Below are 21,806 nucleotides of genomic sequence, written 5' to 3'. Positions count from 1 at the left end.
AACACCCTTGTTTGAGCCAAGCGACACATACTCAATATATTCTGAAATACTGTGTTAGATAAGGCACCTGGACCCATGCACCTTTGCTCTCCCTGTGGCCCAGTTCAAATGTCTATGCGATATATATTATGTTGAAGTATATGTACTATATTAAATCTTGCATGACTATAATTAGTGTGAAGTGTTAGTTTAGAAAGAAATAAAACTGCATGGACATCGCCTGCCCTGCACCCCTTCCTGACGAGCCCAGCTGACCCATGTGCCTCCAAGAAGTTACAAGTTCAGCGGTCACCAATCCTGGAGGAATACGATTATATGATCTGTAATGTCTTGTCTTCTCCAACCAATGAGCAACAGTCTACAACCTACGGACAGGGCAGGAGCCCTGCTCTGCATCAGCAGCTGCACCGCATCACGGAGAACCTAAACAGCTGATCGCTGTTACAGCACTGCGGGCCCCCCCCCCCTCGGAGCGAGGTGAGCATGCAGTTATAAGGCATAATACCCTGCCTAGCACCTTCGGCTTTCCCCCCTCGACACCGTCGCCACCAGCTACAGTAAATTATCCCCCACGGCCTCTCAGCCCTTTGTTTTCATCAGCCTGATCCTAAAATGGCGCCCGCTCTAACCAGGCAATCAATGTTGCGTAGCAACCAGGTGCACGTCTACCGCACCAATCCGCTGGCAGGCGGAAGACGCCGGCTGTGGCCCTTCCGGAGAAGACCCGCAGGAAAAGGCCCTGTTACGCACCTGTTTGGCGCATGGGAGCGCGGCGTGGCCAACCTACTATGCCCAACCTATTTTTCCTTACTATTCTTTTCAAAATGAGACTCAACTAACAAAACTTACATTACACCTATACATGGAACAATTCGCCTCTCCTCCTTGCCGTATGATGTATGTTCCATGAATTCATGCAACTGCATGCACTGCAACTCCATGTTTAACCGTGTGACCTCATTGTAAGTACACACTCCTACCTGCATTACAAACACTCTCTTCCGGATTGAACTAATGTATTGCTGCAGTAGCATCTACGCAATTTTAGCTTTATTTTAGATTGGCAAATCTAGCTGCCCTTCCATGGGAACATGTATGCATTTTTAGCTATATTTTGGATTGTCAAATCTAGTTGCCCCTCCATGGGAACATGTATGCATTTTTAGCTATATTTTGGATTGCCAAATCTAGTTGCCCTTCCATGGGAACATGTATGCATTTTTAGCTATATTTTGGATTGTCAAATCTAGTTGCCCCTCCATGGGAACATGTATGCATTTTTAGCTATATTTTGGATTGTCAAATCTAGTTGACCTTCCCATGGGAACACGTATGCATTTTTAGCTATATTTTAGATTGTCAAATTTAGTTGCCCCTCCATGGGAACATATATGCATTTTTAGCTATATTTTGGATTGTCAAATCTAGTTGCCCCTCCATGGGGACATGTATGCATTTTTAGCTATATTTAGGATTGCCAAATCTAGTTGCCCTTCCATTGGGACATGTATGCACTTCTCAGCTATTACTGGGACTGTCAATTGTCAAATGTAACTACACATATGTCTAGCTCCTATAACTAGTATTTACGTAGCACCGTCCCATAATGCAGGAGTGACCATAGAATAACCAAACATGCGCACCTCTAAGATTCACCCTATATACACACTCTACTCCTTATTCGGGGCTACTCTTATAATCACCACAATAATGGCCCACACTAACTCTACACCCTGCAATCTACAGGAGAGAAATACGCGACTCAGAGCTAGGCTACCACGACTCTATGATCTCAAAAACAATAGAACTAGACCATCAATCCTCACTCCCACTCTAACATCTACTAACCCTAACCCATCTGCTACAGCTGCTGAAAGACCCACAAAAACGCAGAATTACTCTCATAACCATAAGAGACCTAAGCACCCTAAACTAAAACCCATTCAAGAAAGAAATACTACTCCCACCCTATCAGGAGCACTCATCAATGCGAGGTCCCTCATAGCTCATAACACGGAAATTGCCGACATACTCACTATGGATAACCTAGAATTTTTGGCTGTCTCCGAGACTTGGCTCCAAGACGCTGCAGGTCCAGCACTCATGACTGCCATACCAGACAACTACAATATACTTAGAGTCGACCGGCCTAACTCGAGAGGCGGCGGCCTGGCTATTATTGCCAAAACTAAGTTAGCATTAAGACTCACACCACCTCCAGCTATCACATCTTGTGAACTACTCTTAGCTAAACTACAATAATAATTATATTATAATAATAATAATAATAGCACACTAACCATTATCCTGGTGTACAGACCACCTGGCCCTCTAGGGAACTTTGAGTAAGACCTTTCCAGCCTCCTCACCAACATCAAAGATTCCACCCAACTTCTATTACTAGGTGACTTTAACCTGGGATTTAATGATGTTGAGGACAAACAGGCCCAATCCATCCAATCAATTTTAGTCGAACATGGCCTTACCCAAAAAGTCCTAGCTCCCACACATATAAAAGGACGTACACTAGACTGGATAGCCAATCTGAACTGCACCACTACCATCTCTAGCATTATACCTCAAACCTGGACTGACCACCACCTCATTTGTTTCTCATCCATCATAGAACCCGTAAAAGTAGATAATCGAGAAATAGCACCACCTCTGCCTACCAGAAGCAAAAAAGAAATTACTGCTGAAAAACTACTCCCCCCTCCTCCTACCAGCCCTCATGGCTAGCGCCAACAACTCTGACCCAAACTCACTAGTTGGTACATTTAACAATGCCATGTCTAAAGCCTTGGATACTATCGCCCCTATCAAACTACGCAAAAGCAAACGAGAATCACACCTCAATTCTTGGTTCACCCCCCACCTCAAAGAACTACGAATCCAAAAACGCAAACTGCAAGCAATCTGGAGGCATTCACCTTCAGCTGAGAATAAAACTCTACTTGCCAACTTTGCCAAATACAAGAAAGAAATCATCCAAACCAAAAATAAATTCATTCAATGATAGAATCAGTAAAGCGAACTACAATTCTAAAGAACTCTTTTCCATCCTCCGGGAAATGGAAAACCCTATTGCTCCCACGGACAATGTCCCCAAGGACAAACAATGGTGCACTAGCATCCAAAATGCATTAGCAAATAAAATAATAACCTTACAATCCAAAATTGCAAAGAAGAAAGCCACCTTGAGCTCCACAAGAACTCACACCACCCCTCTGACAGATACCCCAAGTACAGATGTACCAATTAGCTGCAAACCATTCAGGTTTACCAACATCTCAGTACTGGAAACCGAAAAGGTTATCTCATCTCTAAAACCATCAAACTGCCAGGGTGACAGTTGCCCGGCACAAGTAATCAAGGACGCAGCTAGAGACTTTGCACCCTTCATCTCTAAGCTAATTAATGCCTCCTTTAGATCAAGTACTTTGCCCACTAACCTTAAAGAATCATGGGTACTGCCTCTCCTCAAAAAACAGACACTTGACCCAGCTATCCCTACCAATTATAGGCCCATTACCACAGTCCCATTCCTCCTTAAAATCATTGACAGAGTAGCCTACCTCCAGATCCAAAACTACCTGGAGACGAACCAACTACTAGGATCACGCCAATCTGGATTCAGACCACAAAACGGTATTGAAACGGCCTTAATTGACCTCAAGACACAAATCGACGAGTTGAAGGATAAAGGTAAAACAGCTATGCTCCTCCTCCTTGACTTATCGGCGGCGTTCGACCTGGTTGACCATGCAGTGTTATGCAAGCATCTAGCGTCTGCCGCCCATTTCTCAAGTAAAGCCATAGCCTGGGTACAATCCTTCCTAGCCAACCGGACGATGAGAGTGTTCTCCCCCCTAGCTTCAGCGGACCCAATTCAAATCACCTGTGGTGTCCCACAAGGTTCATGTGTCTCCCCTACAATGTATAACATCATTACTAAACCACTCTTCGACAAACTTGACAGACTGGGGGTAACTTATACTAATTACGCGGACGACATGCAGATCCTCATACCTCTATCTGGCAACTTTGTCGCAGCTCTAGTAAATAAGATTTACCTCCTCATTCAGGCTTGGATGGCCTCTCACGGCCTCTGCCTGAATGACGATAAAACAGAGATACTGATCTTGGGTTCCGACTCTAACCTCAAAAAACTCAGCCCTAGCTACACAGCCTTTAATATAGATGGTAATGTAATCAAGGTGGTAACTGAGGTTAAAACGCTAGGTTTCTACCTTGATTCCACACTATCTCTCAAAAAACAAGTCAACTCCTTGGCTTCATCTACAGCTTATACATGCAAATTAATCAGGGCCTTACCTCTCCAAACCTAACTGTATCACACTAGCCAACGCATTAATAATGTCTAAACTAGATTACTGTAACGCCTTATATGCAGGTGCCACAAAACTGTCATAAACAAAATGCAAATACTGCAGAACAATGCTCTTAGAGCAGCCTTAGAGATACCCCGAAGAGAGCACATCTCCAATATCAGGAAAGAAGACCATCACTGGTTAAAAATTAGTGACAGAATTCTTCTCAAGACACTATCTATCACTTACAAAGGACTGAACAACACAGCGCCACCATATATCTCGGCTAGATTAATTAGAAAATCCCCCAGGCACCACACTAGAGCCTCTAACCATCGTCTACTAGAAACCCCCAGATTCAGACTCACAAAATTGGGCGGAGCGAGTTTCCCTGTTAGAGCTGCTTGTGCCTGGAATGCACTCCCCACTGCATTAAGAGATGATCAGCCCTACTCTAGTTTCAGAAGTAAAGTGAAATGTTGGCTCTGGACCTATGACATCCGCTAACTGTCCCCTTGCTTTAGACTCTGGATTTCTGCATGTAAATATCCTGAAACCTGTACTATCCTGAAATCTGTTTTTATTGACTATCTTGATTCTCCCTGTGTGATGTGAGGCACTGAGAGCTCGCATATTTGTACTGTAAAGATTGCAAGAACATGTAATGCATCCATTGTATGTAACCAAGCTTAAGTATTCTTGTTACCGCTGCGCCCGGCTACCCTAGGGTTTGGAGCGCATTATCAAATAATAAACTAAACTAATACTTATTGTATCCCCTATAGCACACGTCATCAATGACGTGTTTTTGTAATATAATGTGTATTTTCTGTATTTTGGGCAGAGCGCTCTCGGAGTAGCATAGTGCTCTGCGTGCCCCATTTCAACTTTATATAAAGACCTCTCTTTTACTCACTCGCAGTTGTTCCTGGTCTTATTCCCTACTGGGGTGTGTCCATCAGTGTCTCATTATTTGGTTATTTCATTGTCTGAGTGGGGAGTGCCATCATTCACTCCTCTAAATAAGGTTATACCTTGGTTTGCATACCATAGGTATTGAGTTGTTTTTTTCTGATTTTGTTTATACTGCCAGTTGCTATCACTCAGTCTTGGGTCTGTGCCATGTCCCTGCTGCCCAAGATGATAAAACCCCCAACTGCCATCTTTGTTTTTACTTGGGGACTGTGACTGCAACTGTTGTGTCTAACTCGCTGACCCTTCTGACATTCACGCAGTCACCATGCCTCAGGATCCTGATTTCTATTTTGCTTGAATACGTGTGAGAAAGGACCATTGGGTGTCAAACTCGTGAACTATAGCTGATCCCTGAAACTAGCCACCACAATTAACTGCATGGTGGACATCTGTAGCGGCGGCTTTGCAAACAATGTACTACAATCATGTGCCTGCCTTGCAATCCATGCTTTGACCTATCTCTAAATTGCTCAGGGTGGTTGGGTACAGGCTGGTGGTGGTAACGTGGGAGACTATGGATGGACTGGGAGATCCTGAGGGATCCTGCATACATGCCCGAAGAAAGTTGAATAAAAATGTTGAATGCGCATTCAATGCACATTTGGCACAAAAGAAAATGCGGAATCCCATTATACCGAACAGGGGTTGCCGGGGTGTCCCCCGCTCTCCATGTTCGATATAATGGGATTTGGGGCTGCGGGGTTGTACCCCGCTTCCAAAGGAAGGATTTTGGTGAGGAATAATGTTTATAAAAAATAAAGAAAATGATCCTGCGACGGAAGTCCCTGCCCACTTTAGGGGTAGGAGACAAACGTTACAGGGGGAAAGGCGAGAGGAGGATCATACTGGAGAGAAGGTAAGTAGCAACAAGCGGAGGTAAGTAGAGAGTGGTGGTCGCAGGTAGGGGGAAAGTGGGATTCAACATTTTTGTAATGCTAAGCTTTCCACTTCGCTGTATTCCGCCTCAGCATTTTAATGTAGATCTCCTGCATACACCCCTTCCCGGGTCTGCACCTCAGAGCTGTGGCAATCCCCTCCCCCACAGTCCTGTCCCATAGCTGCAAGTATCGGACTTCAACATACATCCATCATTGAGATAAATGCTATGGTTTTTACTGTGGGGAAAGAAATGGCTTTTAAGAGTGGTTGGCTAGATGGACTAAAATCAGTGCTAGGGACTTTGTTAGTAATTAGAACTTGTCATGGCCGAGAGATCAACTGGCAAATCAAGGGCAAAATTGAAGGTTATTTTCTCTTGATTATATACACAAGTAACTGGCGATTTCACTTAACTGAGTCAATGTGGTGGAGTTCTAAAGTGGGTACAACATCTGTGGGGACCGTGGTCCTCTGCCTTTTCCTTTTACCCCTCAAGTAGGTCTGCCTTCGTGCCAGAAAACTGTCACTCACTGTCTCTAGCGTTCATAGTATCCCACACGTGTTTCTTGACAAGTCTTTCTCTGCTATTTGTGGTGTCTTTCTTGGCTCGTGTCGGACCTGTCAGAATGTTGCTGTGGTCCTAATGCCATAATTATATACATTAATTGCCAGTACCACACCTACCAGACAATGTCACCTTACTCATGAGGTTTAACCTCATCATATATGTTTTAAGGCTTTAATCTATACCTTCATGTACTTGGCGATTGGTTATCCCTCTCCCCTTTTGGGGTCCACAAGAGCTCTACTCACTGGCCTGACTTCCTCTGATATCCTAAATCTGAGGCCCTGTCGAATACCACAGAGCAGGCATGCAGTGTTGTCTAGTTACATCGTCCTCTAGCAGAGGTAATGAGAATTACCTCATGTCATTATGGCATTACCCCCAGCACCCCTCCTTTCTCACTTATGAGGATGTACCAAAGACTTGTATTTGACAGGCCCCAGAAAAATTGCTGCATCACTACTGAGTGTTGCAACACCACTACGTTATTGTGTGAATATCAGTATGTAATCAATCATTGTTCCTATCATTGACACCCTTAAAGAGGATTCCTCGGTCCCATGCAATGCAACCTTTTACATTTTTTTACAGGTACTCCCATGATCTCAGCCCAGGAATCCAGCATTACTTTTGTGGAGCTACTCCGAACAACACATCTGTCCACTTCTCATATTCCTTTGCATTTTCCATCGTAATCCAATAAATTAATGGTGACCCCCAAAAAGTCACACTGGTGAAATCCTGTGGTTTGATCTAAATAAACCAGGAACGCTCTCCTGATATCTAACATAACTGCCTTCTTCTCCTGGTCCGACCCATCTAAGGAACCCAAAGCCAGGAGGACAACTTCCTGATCCGGATGGGAAGCTGAACACATTTCTGGGCTTGGTTTCAGGGTGAGTGCCTTGGGAAGAATACACTAATAATGGGCACTACACCACACGATGCCATGGTCTCCCAACATACGAATAGAAGCAATGGTGACTACCACTCCAATTCCTCCACCTTCAATGACTCAAACAGAGGCTCGGTCAAGGCACTGCGTAGGAGAGGAAGATCCCATTGGGGAAAAATCTTCCACCTATGAGGATTCAACAGCATAAAACCATTAAAGAGAAGCTCTTCCAAAAGCTCCATCCCTCCCCAGGGACTTTGAAAAGTCTTTATCGTGGTGTCATGAACTTTCACAGGCGAAACCACTAACCCCTTCTGGAAGGCTTCTTATAAGAAATCAGGGGCCAGAGAAGCTGCACAATATAAGGGATGCAATTCCCAAGCCCCACACCAGGACTAGAAGGAATTGCAGTGATGTGGGTAGACCCGAATGGTGATGGCAGCTCATGCCAAAAAACTGACCAGCAACTTGCATGGTTGGCATGCAGGTTGGGGAGCCTAATGGATGCCATCACCATACAGAGTCAAAGAATGTAAGAGAGAACCAAGTCACCCACACAGGGATTCACCCTTCTGTCAAGAATCCTCAAGACATTAGCCGATGATCCTCTGAATCCAGAATGAGGTTCTCTGCCTCCATCGTTGCCGCTTCTGCTGGTGGGTGCTAGCTCTCCTGGTCCCTTTGACTACCATTTGCCATCCGACCACGGACCTTCATGTGGACCGGATCACTTGCCTACTCTATTTGGCCACGTGACTCGCTTACATGACCCCCAGGGCTCTATTTCCATTCGCCACTAGGGCGACCTGTCCAAAGTGTGACAGGGCAACATTGCATCCTGTTTCAGACAGCTTGAAATGTAATGTAACATTCACTGCTCTCTTGTAAGTCTCTGTGTCACTGCTATAGCTCATGTGGCACAATAGTCTTTGACTCCCGTCACCCTGCTCTGTGTTTTCCATCATCTCATTTTTCCCACCTTTGGTGCCTTGGATCAACTGTCCCTCCGCTACACTGAGACTCTCTCCTTTTCTTCCTTCTTATTTTTGCTATGCATTGCTCTATCCCTGCCCATTCTTCTTATCGCTTGTCCTTCTCTTGTCACTCACCACGCTTTTAAAATCCTACTAATCTTATCTGGATTCCCCCACCCTCCTGTCATGCTTCCTTTACATTGGTCTACTCAATGGCCTATCTGTATGCAAAAAATCTCACTTGGTTCTTGACACTTTCAAATTACAGTTTCTTTGTTTTGCCTAAACCTGGATTTCCTCATCTGGCACAGCGACCACTGCCTCTTTCTTCTCTTCAAACAATTTCCTTACCCTCACTGGTGCTAGCAGCAGCACGGGCATTCTTTTTCATTCCAGTTTGACCCCCTGACCCATTGTCCTCTTGTCCCTCAATCGAATTCCTCTTTCCCAAAACCCTAGCCCATTGCTTTTCTCATTATTGATCATCAACAGCGTTCTATTGTTGATGGGAATTGGAAGCTCTCAGAATTGCATTACAATAGAATTGTTTTGGCAGTTATGACTTCCCTTTGTACTGCTTCATCATAGCAGCTAAGGATATCTTACTTTCAGGGGCATCACATTTGGCGCTGTGACATTCATTTGGACCAAGGTGGCTGTCAGCTGAAACGTGGGGAGAAATATTGTAGAGGAAGAAGAAAAATAGTACAACTATGGCACACCCTAGTAATCAAAATTTGAAGTGTGTAGGAATAAGGTTAAATTTTAAGCAATTAGAGAAATGGGTAGAAAACGTATGAGGTGCAGAAGAGAGAAAAGCAACCTTGACAACTAGGTTGCACAATAAAATGAAAAACAAAATAAGTTCCCAAGTTGGGAACTTACGTCCCCTGCACACTTTCTAGTATCTGGAATACCAAACCAACAATTAAATTTACATTGTAAATAATGTATCTTATTGAATTCAAGGAAAACTGTGAATTGTATTAATTTGAGAACAACAGATTGTTAATGAAAAAAAGACATTCAATCAAATAGGGTCACAAGAATCAATCTTCATTTTTATTCTTGATGTTGAAGCTGTGCAAGGCCCAACGCGTTTCGAGTGATACAAACACTCTTCATCGGGGGCAAAACAATGATTCTAGGGAAAGATATATACACTATTAACATTACAGTCTTGTTTAAATCCAAACGAAAATAACAAAGTATTTTAATGACTCATATTTGGTCAAGATATATAGTGCAAGCCTTGAAGGGTTTACATATATATAGTTAAATGTATTGAGTACAAAAAAAATATCCATTACGGAACATCCCGTCACCCATTCATGTATCTTAAAAAATTAGAGTAGGGGTACAGTTGAATAGGTTAACATTTAAATGATTGTGGGTACACAAAGCAATAGGTATGAGCTCTGAATAACCAAAGAGAAGTAATTATTCTGACCTTGTACTTTTTATGGTAAAAGTTCTACAAGAGAACAATGGGAATCTGGGACGGAGATCCCAGGCATTTGTGAAATCAGGACTAGCAGTCTTGAGGAAGAACCCTTATCTGTAAATGGAGCATAGACATAAGTAATGTCTATTAATTCAACAATTTGTGAATATTGGAGCAGAGGTAATCAGTGTCGAGTCACTTACAGTACTTAGTAGCCATCCAGGTTAGAGCACCTATGCTAGGAGGTAGTGGAGGGATTTTGCAAAAAGAAGGGTCTGGGAGCTAAGCAGGGCTTGATCGCTGAGTTTAAACAAAAGAAGGAAAAACAGAGAAAAAAAGGTCAGAGAAACTGGCATGAGGGTTCTAGGGGAATCCTGTACCAGGCTGGTATGGAATGGAACACTTACCTACTGTAAGTCAGCGTTGCAAAATGGAGACCGGAGACCGTAGGGTTATCCGACTCCATTTGCAGCGCCGCCGCCATTTATATGCTGAAAGGTGGCGTGACGTCATCACGCGCTTGCGCGTGATACGTCATAGTGATCACTGAGGTGCACGGATGGAAAAAAAGGTAAAATAGTCATGTAACCTATCATGATCTGATGATAGTATCTGATGGATTCAGAGGGGAAGAGGGTCCAAGCACGGAACCTCTTAAAAAGTAAAGAGTGTTGACTTAGGAGCGCGGTGTGTTTACCACGCGACGTCATCACGCTTACACGTGCATGACGTCACATGTAAACAAACCCGGTCACAGGTAAAAGGAGCCACTGTCCGGAAAATAAATCAGGTTCAATCTCAATATTGCATGAGATGCATGGACACAAAATGTTTTGAGCATGGTAACAGAGCACAGCCTAAAGGGTCCGTGGTTCCAGGACCAGTACCCGTGTGTCCGAAAAAAACAGACTAAAAAGCTAAATAAGGTAACGTAAAACTAATGACAATGTGACAAACGCGCCATGTACGTGGTCCAAGCCACATGAACATAGTGCGGGCTATAGTTTTGATGGGCAAAAGTCAAAAATGAGAAAAATGTAAAAGGGCTATACATAAGGCTTAGTTAGGTATAATGCAACTAAGGCAGGACTTCAAGGAAAAAGGCCCGAGAGAGGAAAAAACTGTGCACAGAGCATACACTAGAATGCTCAATAATGGGATCGTAAGGAAAGAAATGACTACTGGATGTATAGTGGGTCTGTTACGTCAGTAGTGTGGTCAAAGGGCCAATGAGCAAAAAATAAATTCTCTATAAATTGTCACATCATCGGACCTGATAGATAAGTACAAGGTCCGATGAGGATATCGGTGTATAGTCAAGAAATGTCGCATACTTGGCATAGTCAAGGAAGCACATGATCTAAAATCATCCAATAGAAAAGGATGATAGTGGCCATGACAATAGTTATACCGGTATTTAATAATCGGTGTTGCTGGTTTTGTGACTCCTTGGTCTACAGATCTCCAACCCAAACAATATCACTCTGCCCATAACTATGGTTCACAGTCTGTTAAAGTGGATATGGTCATTTCGTCATGTACAGCTCTAGAACAGAGGATATCCAACTGCCCACCTGCGTGGTTCACAATCTAGTAGTTAGGTTATGGTCTTCCTAACAATCACCACTCAGAAGAGGATGTGTCTAATATATCTAGAGGAGATAATAGAGACAGTGAAAGGCAAGAGGAGGTCAGTTTTAAAGTTTTAGATAAATGGACCTAGGTAGTAGTCTTCATTCAGACCAAGAGGGGCCATTGCATCCAGTCTGTGTACCCAGTACAGTTCCTTTTGTGCCAGTAATTTTGGTAAGTCGCCACCTCGTTGGAGGGCGTGTAGAACTTCCAGTATTGCAAATCTCATCTGTGAGATATTATGTTTATTGTCTCTAAAGTGCCGGAATACCGGTGATTTGACATTTTTAGTTCTAATCTGAGACTTATGTTCGGTCCATCTTTCCTTGGCTTTTCTACTGGGATTCCCCACATAATATTTCCCACATGGGCATCTGATGGTATAGATGACATTTTTAGAGTCACTAGTTGCAAAACTTTTTAAGGGGATCTTTTTACCATTGTTCGGGTGCCTGATGTGATTGCCTTTTATAATGTTCGAGCAATGCTGACAATTTAAGCACGGGAAAGTTCAATTTTTTAGCTTTGTCAGTGTCCTTTGGGTGGATTTCTTAGGTCTTTCTGCTTTGATTAGTGTATCTCTGAAATTCCTTCCTCTTTTATAGGCTAGCATTGGGGGAGCTGGAAAAAACGATTAAGATTAGGATCTGAGGTGAGGTGGCCAGCAGGCGTAGGATGAAGACGTGATCCCTCGCTGCTCCCGGCCGCCAGCCCAATCCTACACTCATCCTGCTATTAGAAATATAGATAAAAAGCCTTAAAATACTATAGCGACGTCTGAAATACTGCCGCTTCGAATCGGAACATCGCGGACCCGAATCGGTGCGGGCTTTATGAGATATAGCCCTCAGCACACACAAGCTGCGGGCCGCGATCAGCAACCAAGATGGCCGTCTGAGGACGAGGGAGGCAGAGACTGAGAATCCCTGAAATTGCAGCCACCTCGGGGAAATTACAAAGTGCGCGCAGTCACCCACCCGCTGGCTGCGAGGAATGAAGCGATTGCCCGGAGCCATCGCACACTCGCCTTCCCGGGTGCAGGGCCGCGCCGACTGAACGACGCAGCGACGGGTGCTCCCGCGCGCGCGACTTTGCGGGGAGACCCAGCCGCCGCACTCAGGCACCAACAGATCCGGACGACTGTCGGCGGACACGCGGCGCGCGAGATCCGGTGACCAGATCGTAGGGGAGAGCCTGTGGAGAACCACACCGTCACCTCACTTGAAGGGTGAGGATCAACGAGGACTCACCTTTCCCCCTCCCCCCTGGATCGCCGGCAAATCCTACAATACGAAGGCGTCCTCCCCAGCTCAAATGCCGGGGTAAGAAGCGAGGGAGAAGGGAAGTGAACAGCGATCCTCACCTCCTGGCCTGAAACACGCGCGCGGCTCAGAACGGGCCCTACCAACCCACAAAGAAGGCTGCCTGTGCAACCCGCCGGTCCGGACCATATGTAGAGTATAATACGGACACTGCAGCTGAAACGACGCCGCGGGTGCTCCAAGCCGAGTTAAGCACCCGATGAGCTCCGACAGCGGCTCCTGATTATCTCCCCGGTCACTCGCTGGCGACCCGGGTTAGCGGTAAGGAGAGGGGGAGACGGGGGATTGGACCCTGACATCCTGTGTGACATTTCCCGGCCATATATGTGTAAACACCACGCTCTGGGCGGAATAAGTGCATAAACCCAGCTCCCAACGTATGTGTGGCACCTTCTAAGCGAAGCTCCCAACCCCGGAGGGATACTCCTGCTGTGTGTGACGCCGACACGATACGGCGAGTGACTTTAGGCCCCCCTAGCTATACATAAAAGGGCATTGAACAAACCACGCTACTCCTGCCGGGCCACGTATGCCCACTACCCTTGAGCCCCCCGGCTTGTACAGAACCGCTTTTGATCACCCGCCAAACTCATCCTTGGAACCAGCCGGCGCCACCCTCTCTCCGCGCACTCAAGGCGCACCCACACATCATCACGAGCGATACTGGGTGAGGCACCCACACGGTCGCGGTGCACAGAACTTCGGTCCCACGGCCGGACCCATCTGTGGAGTTTTCCCCCAACACGTACCCAGATGCGAGCGCATGGACTGTAGATATTCCTCCTGCGAAGTGTTGAAAGTGCGGAGCTGCCATACCCGAATCTCCCCCCCCCCTAATAATAACACTCGCTTCCCTGCCCTCCAGCGGGCCCCTCCCTCCGGGTGAACCTCTACCGTCACCTCACTACCATACCTGCAATGGGGAAAGATAAGCCCAGGAAGACCTCCACACAAAGCAGGATTGAACAATCCGCAACCACGCCACTCTCTCGTTCCCCGGAAAGGCCAATACAACAAGACTCAGACTGCATGGAAGATAATATCTCCCTCAGAGACATCATGGGTGCTATTGCCAGTTCTAGAACTTCCATGGAGAAAAAGATGGACAGTATTGGTGCGGATGTATCCTTGTTGAGACATGATCTGCAGAAGCTGACCTCACGTACCGGGGAGGCGGAGATGCAGATCTCCGAAACCGAGGACAACCTTCGCGGTGTGAACCGACAGATGTCTGGCATGTTGGCACGCATAAAGCTCCTGGAATCAAGAGCAGATGAAAGTGAGGGCAGATCAAGACGTAACATACTGGGTCTTCCAGAAAAAGCAGAAGGAGATTGCATGGAACTATTCCTTGAGGGGTGGCTTGCGGATATATATGACGCACAGTCCTTCTCCAAATTCTTTTCCATCGAGCGAGCCCACCGCATTCCCACCGGCAAGATCACGCCAGGAGCACCACCACGTACAGTCATCGCAAGGTTCCTTAACTATAGAGATAGAGACACAGTACTGCAACTGGCGAGGTCTAAAGGAACTATTACGTACAATGGGTCAAGAATTGCTTTCTTCCCTGACTTCACCAGAGAAGTACAGAAAGCGCGCCAATCATTTGATCCCCTCAAAAAACGCCTGCAAACAATGGGAGTTAAATATGGGCTAATATTCCCCGCCCAGCTTAAAATATTCCACAAGAACACAACAGTGCACTTCACTGATCCTAAGGAGGCGTGGAGCTGGGCTGAAAGGCACATAGACGGCGACTGGAGCGTTGACGGAAGACGGAGAGGAGAACGGAATAGACCTCGCCCTGACCGACCACCTGATCAGGAACCGCAGCAACAACAACAAGACGGAATCCTACAACATGCGGAGGATTAGAAGGCATTACCAATATTTCGGATATCCAGACCACTACTAATATACCGCAGAGGTGCTGTATTGTACACCGTAAATGTGACGATGACGGCAACTCCAGCTGGCGGCCGCCCAAACAGCGCCCCCCATCCCGCCCCCGGACACTAAGTGAATTCGGAACACCGTATAGCGGAGTTCCACCACCCTGCCTTGTGTTTCCCCCTGAGACGCAACATCTGGCACATCCGTACTCTAGACTCGGATTGTCACGGGGCAGGCAGATGTAGATTACAGTTAAATTGTTCAAAGGTTAACACTGGGTCGACAGATGCTTCAGTTGTGGGTGGAGTATAGGGAGGGGGGAGTTGGGTTTGTTACATTTATTCAATGTTTATCATACAGAGGCAAGATGAGTACGCTATACGGACCAAACATGACAGAACTGTTGCGCATGTAACCAAGGAAATACATCTGTGTAAGCAAATCCCACACTGACAATGGCAGCTGAGAATACTTCAACCCAAAGCAAGCTTAAACTCCTGGCATGGAATGTGAACGGATTGGGTGCCAGCATCAAAAGACGGCTAGTCCTGCAACATCTAAATAGACATTCCCCGGACATAGTCATGCTGACCGAAACACATCTAGCCGGAAACATATGCACATTTTTCCAAAGATCAAACTACCGCACCGTGGTACACGCAGGCTTCTCTATGGGAGCGAGAGGAGTCCTCATACTAATCCACAAGAGGCTTCCGCTGGTGATCACGAACGTACTACAGGACAGAGGAGGCCGGTATGCATACATTCAAGCAACACTATGGAACCAAACACTGGCACTCATGGCAGTGTACTCCCCACCAGCTCTCCTCAACGACCTGCTAAACGAAATTACCCCCATCCTGGCAACGAGAACTGCAGACACAACGGTGATAGGGGGAGACTTTAATGAGGTCATGGACTATACGCTTGATCGCACGCACCTGAGAGCCAGAAACCCTGCCACCACGACCAAATTGGCTTCCTTTGTGTCGGCAATGGGCCTCTGTGACACGTGGAGAGTCCTTCATGCTCAGACTCGACAATATTCCTTCCACTCGGGGGCCCACGCCTCGATGTCTAAGATAGATTACTTCTTCCTCCCACACCAAAGTATTCACCAAATAAGCAATGCATCCTTCCTTCCCCGAGGAATCTCTGACCATTCTCCACTGCTGCTAGAACTGGAAACAGCTAGACCACGACCGCCCCCCTCATGGCGTCTAAATTCCTACTACTTGGGATTCCCTGAATTTCAGGAGATGATGGAGACCGCCACCTCCGATTACTTTGAACTTAATACAGACTCGATTGATAACCCCAATACACTGAGGGAGGCATACAAACCAGTCCTGCGCGGAGTAATTATATCATGGACGTCCCATAAGAAGAAGATACATCGCGAAAAAATCATTGAAGCTGAAACTGAAGTCGTGTCCAAAGAACTGGACCACATTGCCAGTGACACCCCGGAGTCAAACAGAGCCTTACTAATGGCACAGAAGAAGTTGCATAACTTAACCTTAGACTGTGCCAAGAAAGCACACGCTGCAATGAAGGCACGTGTATATGAAACGGGAGACAAAGCAGGCAAACTGCTTGCGTGGCTGGAAAAACGAGATGAGGGACAATAGAAGGTGAAATGCATCAGAACCCTAAACGCAAACCTAGTCCACGTCGATGCAGAGATCGCTGAACGCTTTGCTGAGTTCTATGAGAACCTCTACGAACCCCCCACCAATGCTATAGATAGTACCATACTAACTGATATCGACCTCCCAACACTCACCACAGACCGGATCACCGCTCTAGACAGCAAAATCACTACTACCGAGATATCAACTGCCATTGTGCAACTCCAGGCTGGTAAGACCCCAGGCCCGAACGGGTTCCCAATTGACATCTGGAAAAAGCTACACCATCTGGACATACCCGTACACTTAATGTGTTTGAACACTCCCTAACCCAAGGCAAGCTCCCATCTGATCTCCGCAAAGCCACCATTATAGTGATTCCCAAAAAGGGTAAACCCCCAGAAGAATGCACATCCTATCGACCCATATCCCTCATCAATTGCGAAGCCAAAATACTGGCCAAGGTTCTAGCCAATGGATTACAACTAGTCATCACGTCACTGATCCACCCGGACCAATGTGGCTTCATGCCCCAGAGGTCGACCAGAATGAACATTCGCAGATTGCATCTGGCACTAGAGAGAGCCCCGGCCCTGCAGCAATCACTGGCTCTGCTGGCCATAGACTTCGAGAAAGCATTCGACTCTGTTCATTGGGAGGCGCTATGGGCCATAATGCGTAGGATGCACTTCGGAGAACCGTTCATAAAATGGGTACAACTCCTATACAATAACCCAGTAGCCGAGGTTAAAGTAAATGGGTGGCCGTCGCGTACTATCCGACTAGGGAAGGGAACCAGGCAAGGTTGCCCACTCTCGGCAATGGTGTTTGCACTGATAATAGAGCCATTAGCAGTCCTCCTGAGGGACACTACCACGTGGACTGGCTTTAGATGGGGTCCGAGCTGGGAAGATAGAGTATCCCTCTATGCAGATGATCTCCTAGTGTACTTGGGCGACCCAGCATCTTCATGCCCTGTAGTCACGCAAATCCTAATAGAGTATGGATCCTTTAGCGGACTTAAAGTAAACTGGTCCAAATCTGTGCTGTTCCCAGTTAAAGGGGTAGACTGCATTCCAACATTGGGTTCCCCATATAAAGTTGAAATCAATCAGTTCCGATACCTGGGTATTCTAATCACCAACGAGCTAAATAGCTACATAAAACAAAATCTACACCCACTTATTAAAAGATATGAGCAAGACGTAGCCCACTGGCAGGCACTACCACTGACACTGTTAGGCAGGGCAGCGCTCTTTAAGATGCTGACCTTACCCCGTTTTCTATGCATTCTCCAGAATGCTCCCCTCCATGTCCCCGCTGTAGAATTCCACAGTATAAATAGCACAACACGTACACTCCTATGGGGTGGGAAACGCCCGTGAATTGCCCTCCAAACTCTCCAACGCTCAGTCTGGGAAGGGGGAATAGGACTCCCGAACATCCAGATCTATTATTCGGCATCTCAGATGGCAACAGTCAATGATATTCTACATGGAGACCCGAACATCCCTCACATAAGAGCCGAACTAGCGGCGAGACATGGTATGTCCCCACTCGAAAGCCTCTATTGTAAACAGACTCGCCCGCCTGAACGCACGATAGCAGTACACACAGCCTTGGTATGGAAGGAAATACATAAACATTTAGGTTGGGATAACAAAATGACCCCAGTCCAACCCATCTGGAACAATGCTCACCTCTCGAATCTTGCCAACCTCCCAAAATGGCCAACCTGGGCTGCAGCTGACATACAGACGATCCAACAGATAGTCTTGAACGACCAGCTGATGCAGTTCCCGGAGCTTGCTGCAGCACATGGCTTGCCAGAGACTGAACAGTATCACCACGGACAGTTACAACACGCACTTATCGTACACAGGGCCCAACTCGTGGACATGCCGGAATGCACACCTATAGAAAGGAATATAGTAATGGATAGGGTAAACATTAAGGTCACATCTACCATGTACAATGCTATTTCCTCATTTGGCACGAAAGAGCTGCTGACCTTGAAGACGAAATGGGAAAATGATATTGGCCCTATATTACCTGAAGATTGGATTGAAATCCTGATGTATCCTAGAGAATGCGCAATTTCGGCACGAATTCGGCTGGTGCAATTCAAGATACTACATAGGATATACTATCCCCGAATAACCCTGTACAATTGGGGCAAATCGACCTACCCCAAATGCCTACGCTGCAAACAAGAAGAAGGATCTTTCTACCACATCCTCTGGCAGTGTACACGCATACAACGCTTCTGGCATAAATGTAGCGCGAGGCTTTCTAGGGTCATATGCCGCCCAGTTCCGATGGATCCTAAACTCCTGCTCTTGGGCATTGCAGACACTCTAGAACTGTCACGATTCGAAAACTACTTGTTTCGACTACCACAGGAATTGCGAAAAGGAACATCACGCAATTGTGGGGTTCAGAAAACACCCCGAAATATGATCATTGGACATCGGATGTGGATGCAGTCATCTTAATGGAACGCAGAGTCTATCAAGCTAAAGGCTGCCCGGGCAAAGCAGATAAGATTTGGGGAAGATGGGAACAGACAATATAAATCTGATGTAATATTGACAGTATGCATTGGCATGTAGTCCTGCAAAGACTACATCTGCTAACATCATTCTTTGGGGCGCTTTGCACAATATATTCATCCATAAACTGCTTGCTGCCTTAACTGCTCATATACTTCACATCATATGTGTCGTTGCGATTGCTTATATTTTAAGTATACTCATCCCTGCTACTCTGCCAACTGTATGCAAAGTCTTATGGTTTTGCTGGTAACTTGTTGTCTTATTGCACAAAATGTAATAAAATTTGTTATAAAAAAAAAAGATTAGGATCTGATTTGATCAGATCCCAGTTCTTTGTAATAATCTTTTTGACTTGAAAACTCTGTGCAGAGTACTTCAATGTATAAATGAGGTTGGATTTCGTTTGTGAAGATTGTTTGTTAAGTAATACATCTCGAGGATGTGATTCAGTCCTGGTAATGGCTTGTGCCACCACTTCTTCCGGGAATCCTCTTTCTAAAAATCTCGATCGCATGGTATCAAATTCTGTCTGGAGCCTTTCTGTGTTGGAAGTGATCAGTTTTGCACGTAAAAGTTGGCTGTACCGTAGATTTTCTTTTAAATGTCTCGGGTGGAAGCTGTTAAAATGTAGGGAGCTATTAACATCAGTTGGTTTTCTGAACATTGATGTTATTAATTCCATGTCTTTCCATTCCACTGTTACATCCAGAAAGTTCACCTGTGGTGTCCCAATTTCCATAGTAAATTTGATCCGTGGATTGCACCGGTTGATATATTGCCAAAACTCAGTCAACTCTTGTTTTGTACCATTCCAAATACCAAATATGTCGTCAATATATCTAACTCTTGTTCAAAGGAGGTTTGCCTGGCATTTCAGTGCTGGACTGCCCTTTTGGGCGGGACAAAGACTGATATGCAAATGGGTATTCCTCTTTTGTGAAAGGTACAGTGAGCTAAAAGCGATGGCTGCAGACTCTCAAAGTGGGAAGAACCACAGAACAGGTTATCATGAAATGTTCTTTCTAGAGAGGGGTGCCTGCTACCTTTTTTGTATTTTGCAAGGAACTTGGAGTTGGTCACCCTATGTTACCTGGGGGAATGCAGACGTGGACTCCCTGCTCACTGTACTCAAAGAAGTACAGCTCCATCTCACTGATGAGGCCCAACAAGGCTGAAACACGTGTCTGGGGTTGCTGTTGGAACTCTTGTTCAAAGGAGGTTTGCCTGGCATTTCGGTGCTGGACCGCCCTTCTGGGCAGGACAAAGACTGATATGCAAATGGTTATTCCTCCTTTGTGAAAGCCACTGACTCTCAAAGTGGGGAGAAAAACACAGAACAGGTTATCATGCCATGTTCTTTCTAGAGGGGCGCCTGCTACCTTTTTTACACTTTCTAAATTGGTTCAAGGAACTTTGCCTCCAAGATCCAGATTTAGGAACTTTCCATTCCAGTCCCAGCATCCATCGTTCCATCTCCTGCTTTCTTAATTTGCTCTGTGCACTTTTCCGTGTCGAGGTGGCCCAGTCCGACCCTGGACTCGTCCCATTTCGAAGCAGGGTCGGGCTGGCCCACTAAATTTCAAATATTAGCCTTCTGCGCCATCTGACAACCCCTTGCTTAAATACATACTTTAACCATTGTTCTTGATCTTAAGGAATCATTTTGTGGAATCAACATTGTTATGAATTACATATTTTAACATGTATTCGCCATTGCAGTTTACATTTTATAAGTCATATTTTATGTAGGATATGTAAAATGAAATTCATGATCATAAAAGACTCGTTGAAAATGAGTTTTAAATGTTGCACGACTCTTATCTGTGACCCATTTAATTGTTCTAGAGTTATGGAGTGGATGTTGAAATGCTTGCACCTGAATGCTTGAAAACAGCAGTGGACCGGTATGTCAGAGATCACAACATGACTTTTCTACATCCATTTGATGACTTAGATTTAATATCCGGTTATGGAAGGTAAGAGGTTGTTGCTCAAATTTAACTAATCTTAAGTGCTGTTCATCTTGGGCCCTGATTGTAAGCTACAGTAACCATATCACTGTGTATTTAGCACTTTAATTAAACCAGACTTAATGGATCCTGTCATTATGGTGCACTAACGTGATGCTTCAGAGGTTCCATGTTACAGGACAGACATCTGTGAACATGAGAATACACATTGTTTTTTGTAATAACAACATCAGTTTTGATTCCATGAAGGCACGTTTTGTGCACTTCTCTTGTCTGTTAGCCTTTATTAAATAAAATAATATTTTTAGGAGCAAGATATTTACAAAAAAGTAGAGCTCACATAATACACTCTTTCTAAAGCTCCTCCCTTCATAGTGTCCTGCACCAATGGTGCACACTCCCCTTGTAGATTCGTCATCTTGGGGAACAGCAGACCCTCTTTTCTCTCAGTGAGCTGCCCCTTTCAGAAGTTGGAAACCGTGTCACTTTCATCAGTTTACAAAATACATCTTCAGACCAATGATAATTGGGGTATCATAAGTTCCAAAATAGCCATGACAAATCTCTGGAAGTGACCCTCATTCAGTTATAAAGTTATAAGAAACCAAGAGTAAGGAAAACCGGTATGGGGATAGAGGGGGTGGAGGGATAATACTCACCTCCACACGGTATTCTATGACATGGCGCAGAGGCTTCTATTATGCATACTTCAAAGCCACGATAAAACAATGGATGAA

General features: G+C 45.5%; 1 protein-coding gene across 1 annotated transcript in view; it reads left to right on the top strand.

Annotated features, from left to right (window-relative positions):
- LOC138514007 (L-threonine ammonia-lyase-like) overlaps positions 1 to 21,806 on the top strand; it is a 416,242-nt gene that overhangs the window by 234,653 nt on the left and 159,783 nt on the right. Inside the window, exon 4 of the mRNA XM_069629234.1 lies at positions 20,945 to 21,075. Coding sequence (XP_069485335.1) covers positions 20,945 to 21,075 — 131 coding nt within the window. The remainder of the gene's footprint in view (positions 1 to 20,944; positions 21,076 to 21,806) is intronic.

This window comes from Ambystoma mexicanum, chromosome 12, assembly GCF_040938575.1.
Source record: "Ambystoma mexicanum isolate Mex_15411 chromosome 12, UKY_AmexF1_1, whole genome shotgun sequence".
Lineage (NCBI taxonomy): Eukaryota > Metazoa > Chordata > Amphibia > Caudata > Ambystomatidae > Ambystoma > Ambystoma mexicanum.
This window is presented reverse-complemented; position numbering and strand designations above follow the sequence as displayed.